This window comes from Morone saxatilis, unplaced genomic scaffold (assembly GCF_004916995.1).
Source record: "Morone saxatilis isolate NCDOM2014 unplaced genomic scaffold, NCSU_SB_2.0 Contig24, whole genome shotgun sequence".
Taxonomy (NCBI): domain Eukaryota; kingdom Metazoa; phylum Chordata; class Actinopteri; family Moronidae; genus Morone; species Morone saxatilis.
Window position 1 is genome coordinate 23,112,558 of NW_023339807.1, and position 5,110 is coordinate 23,117,667.

A 5,110-nucleotide genomic window follows, 5' to 3' on the forward strand; every position below is an offset into this window, starting at 1 on the left:
TGTTATAACTCATTTATCAATTGTTTTATATCCTCCTTATAAATGCCTCATAGATGAGAGTTAAAGTAAAGTTACCCTCATTCTACTTTCTTGCACTTTCGAGCTCTACAGCGAGTTTTCCTCTTGCTGAAAAGGTTTTCTTTGGAACAGAAAAGGGGATACGGAGAGCAGAAAGAAGACAGGGTTACTGTATGTGAGCGAGTGAATGACAGTGTGGTGGTCTGTGTTTGGGACGGGGTGGACGGGGCCGGTCAGTTTGGGGTCAGCTCAGGTTCACCGGACGGTCACCAGCTCACCAGGTCAGAGGAGAGCCAGACTTTTTGCTGCTGGTAAAAGCGGCAGCACAACAAATGTAAATAAATATATGTATTATATGTGATGTTATTAGATTGTTTGATGTGTTTGATGAACAGAAAAGTTGTTTTTATGTAAAGAAATCTCTTAACTACAGCTGTCAGATGGATGTAGCAGAGTAAGAAGGTCAGTATTTCACTTTAAAAGTATAAAGTAATATAAAATAGGACTTTATTCAGGTATAATAACCTCAAAATAATACGTAAGTACATTACTTTGTTACATCCAACCACATACTGTTGCTGTTTTTATGTCTCAGACGCTGAAACAGGGAAGAAAATCCACATAAAGCACATTTTCTTTGACTTAATGAAAGAATTTTTCACCATGAAAAGATAAAAATGTAACTTTATCTAACTTTTAAAATGTTCAACAGTGGACTATACAGTCATGTCATGGTGGGACCAAAGTACATAAACAAATTACATAAATAAGTAACGTAGAGCTGCAACAATTAAAGAAAAATAATCCAGAACTCTTTTGATAATCGATAATAGTTCCAGTTATTTTTTTAAAGCAAAAATACATAAACGTTGCTGGTTCCAGCGTCTCCAATGTGAGGATTTTAAGCTTTTCTTGGTCATATAAAGAGTAAATTAAACAACTTTTAAGGTTCCACTGATGTTTTGATGCTGGGAAAATGATGATTATTAAAGAATAATAGATTAATAGAGAAAATAACCAGCAGATTAATCAATAATGAAAACAAACTGCAACAGAAGAAGCTTCTACCGTATTTAGCACGACACAAAATGAGGTTGATCACACAAAAAAGAGGCCAGATCTTCGTTCTTAACTAACATTTATATAACGTCCATGAATACGTTCAACCACACGATGCAGCTTTTATTCACTTTTATCTGCCGTTAGAACTTCCTTTCCTTCTCTTCTCGATTGTCACATACATTAAAATAAAACAACCTAAATTGGGATTTGCGGGGGGGTGGCAGCCTCTTTTGCCTCCTTCCCCAGACCAAATCACTTACAGCGCCTGGTTCTTTCTCCCTCCCTCTCCTCCCCTCTCATCAGTCAGCTGGGCTCGTGGCATGCTCCTGCATTGTTTTGCGTTGGGAGAGCGCTCGGGCCGATGGTGGTTAGGGGGGTGTCCTCGTTTGACCCGCTGATTCCAGGTTCAACCGGAGGCCACGGGTTCAAGGGGATGTAGATGAGCAATTTTTCTCGTTTTGTCCCCCTTTTCAAAACCGTCTTTCTTCGTTTTCTGTCAGCGTTGGAGGAGGTGGAGGTGATCCGAGGGCCTGGCGGGGGGAAGGCTGAGTCCCATCAGACCGGAGCAACTTTCCTCCAAACAGTGGTTCAAGTGGGAGGGTTGATTGTTGGGAATGATGGAGAGAAATTATACATTCAACTGGAAGGAAATGGAGGTTAAAGAGGAGCTACAATAGCTGTATTTATCAGAGAGGGTAAATTACATTAGTACATTAAATACAGCCTCCACCCTCCTCTATATGCACTCTGTAGGTTTGGTTTCCTCGTTCCTGAGGGACACAGATATGTAGCTCTACATTTATTCCACTAATTCAACAATAAATGTGATTAAGATTCCTGTACTGAAAAGTCCCAGCAAGAACCAAAAGAAGATCTCGTAGCAGCTTTATGAAACTGAACAGCCTGAGAGTTCAGCAGAGGCTTTGTACGGACGAATACGGCTTCTCAACTAGTAAAGTGTGCTGTTTTTACTCCACTTTTCCACAAACCCACTTTATCTTTGTATAAATATTTAATTTAATAGAGTGTATAAGCGATTTCTGTCCATGTATTGATGCTTTTGACTTTACATGCTTTGGATTAACGCCCAGCTCTGAGTGAGGTTGAATGAAAATGGAGCTATTCTTGAACCGTATCTGTATTGTGAGGCAGCAGTAATCACACCAGGAAATTAAAATTAAGTGTTAATCCATTGGGAGCATGAATGTGCTCAGCAAAGTTCAGTGCAATCTGCGCCCATCTCGTAGATATCCTGTGTGGATATTGACATTCTGGCCTCTGAGAAAGGTCAATGGTTCATCCTCTGGGAAGCAAGCATGTGGTCAGTAAAGTTCATGACGATGTGTGTCCGTCCGTCTGTGGTCTGAGAGAGTCTTACCCTTCAGTGTAGTCTTTATATTTACCTGTGTGGAGTCATTCAACTGCACTGTGTGTCTTGTATGTCTCGATATAATCACATATCGCAATAAAAGGCACTCCGATAGGTACATTGTGGTGAATTTCTATTATTATTCTGTTGTAATAAAGGTAAATATCCTCACACGTGACTTGAAAAAGCTCTCTATCTCACCCATGTGTAGTACTTTATTGATTAAGAGTAGTAGGCGCTTGAACCGTTCCAAAATCCTACACCTATCACTGTGGCTAAAGGCTCATTGAATCCCCCACAACAAAGGATGTGTGTAAATACTATCATTTTTATCTCGATGATATATGTATTATTTGGGCCAGGATAATCGTAACATGAATATTCATATTGACCGCTGCCTACAGGTGAGTCCTCAGATTTGTTGGTCCGTGTCATAAAGGTGAATTATCAGCTCAGGTTTATCTTTTGTGATTTTGCACAACCAGTCACATGTTACATAAGTGATTCATAAAAGCTCAGTGCAAGAAAGGCTAAATACAAAGCTTTATCGGTCCTAAAAGCAGATACACTCCTATTTGAATCAATCCAGTTGTCTACACAGGCTGCATAACATCTCGTGATGAGCATATTTTTACGCTTCAGGTCTATTTTCCTCCGTTTACATATATAACTACAGTGTTTGTGTGTCAGGCTCTGAGTGCTGCCAAAACGTGGTGACCTGTACTCATAACTGAATACAGTGACACAGACTGACCGAAGCGTCTGCTGCTGCTAATAATGTGCTGCTTTCGCTACACAGGCTGTGTTTCATATCAATGTAAACTACCCTTTCATATACGATTAAAATAAAATAAAGATTCTGTTTTTAAAAGTATTTTGTTTGGCACAAAATAATGTCAAAGGGGGCCTTCATTTGTTGTTGCTGCGAACAACCAAAGATGATATAAAAATGTATAGAAACTGCTGATTTGCTGGTTTTGGAAGTATTTTCAGAATATTACACTTTCTTGTAGTACTTGAACAGTGAAGTGGCCCTCCTACGACATAATGAGAATACCAACAGTGGCCCCGAGACAATTTGAGTTTCAGACTCCTGGTTTAAACATATCAATGACAGCATGTTACATTCTCCCTGCTGTGCCTGTTTATGAGTGTCATATTGTGTGTTTGCAGCAGTCGGAAGCCGGAGCTCCAGCTCCAGCTCGGACGATCACTTCGCCAGCCCCCCTTCCCCGCTGCCCCCTCCTCGCACTTACAAGCCCTGTTTTGTGTGTCAAGACAAGTCCTCGGGCTACCACTATGGCGTCAGCGCCTGCGAGGGCTGCAAGGTAACATGTCAGGCCTCCGTGGTCCACTTCACAGCGAGCTGCTCGCTGAAAAGAAATCACCTCTGTTACGCTCCAGTAAAGTGGACAACACAAAAACCGTATTCTCTCCGAGGTTTTCCTTTCATGCAATCAGTCATTGTGTAAATGTGTGTCATGCTCTAAAAAAGGAAGATGTCTCATTGGCTCCAAAGCTCACAAAAAATTAAATAATGTTTCTTTTTACAGATTGTTTTTATTGTGTTCTGTCACATTAGTCAGATATTGATTTCTGTGTTTGCTCAGAGAAAACAGCAACATCACTACAAGGTTCTGAACTTTGTCCTGATAGACCACGTGTGTATAACAACATGGTGTTCAGTCAATATTACAGTGATACTGAAATCCTTCTAGACAACATAAACACACAATTTCCTATTGTAAACAATCTGTTTTGTGTAATTTCACATTTTTATTTTTGTTTTGTTTGTAGGTGTTTTAACTGTACGGTTTCTTTTGTGTTTCTAACTAAATTTAAGTTTCTGATGAAAAATCAAGCTTTTTAAAGGCACAAATGTTAACTTTAAACAGAACAGTAGTTTTGTTGTTAAAAATGATGATTGGAATTGGTTGTAATCTTATTGACAGATTTCATAACATTCATAACACTAACAAGAAAAGACAAGTAAGTGTAACTTTTTACTGTTTTCTAGTGTTAATAAAGGTTTTTTTGCAGCAGTAATTTTTGAAATATCTTTATGCATAATACATTCATACAGAATGTTTTATTGTCACATTAGTCAGTTATTGATTGCTGTATTTACACAGACAAAACACCAAAATCACTATAAACTCTAACACTGTTGAAACAATTACTGGTCATTGACATTTAGGCAGGATTATTTTCATACTCTTAAATCATTAATATCTTCTCTTTACTCTCCCTGTTGCCTCTGCAGGGCTTCTTCCGCCGCAGCGTGCAGAAAAACATGGTGTACACCTGCCACCGAGACAGAAACTGCATCATCAACAAGATCACCAGGAACCGCTGTCAGTACTGTCGGCTCCAGAGGTGCTTCGCCGTGGGAATGTCCAAAGAATGTAAGTGACAGATTCTCCCAGCCAGAGGCCTTGTGAGGCTCATCGAACTAAAAGATCCTCTTGGAAATATGTGGGAACTTTCTTAGATTGCTATAATTAGATATTCACTATCCATAACAGGATTTATCTTACTCTTACAAAATGTGAATACACTTAGAGGGAATTATGAGACGTTCAAGGACAGGGTAGATAGTAGACAATGGATCACAGGTGCCATTGATCAGAAAGAGAGGAAGATATTCAATTCAATTCAATT

General features: G+C 39.4%; 1 protein-coding gene across 1 annotated transcript in view; it reads left to right on the forward strand.

Moving 5' to 3' along the window:
* Positions 1 to 3,622: 3,622 nt before the first annotated feature.
* The window catches only part of LOC118335381 (retinoic acid receptor beta-like), a gene marked incomplete at its 5' end in the record, with an annotated part of 10,072 nt that continues 8,584 nt past the window's right edge, over positions 3,623 to 5,110 (forward strand). Inside the window, 2 exon segments of the mRNA XM_035671630.1 lie at positions 3,623 to 3,777; positions 4,713 to 4,854. Coding sequence (XP_035527523.1) covers positions 3,623 to 3,777; positions 4,713 to 4,854 — 297 coding nt within the window.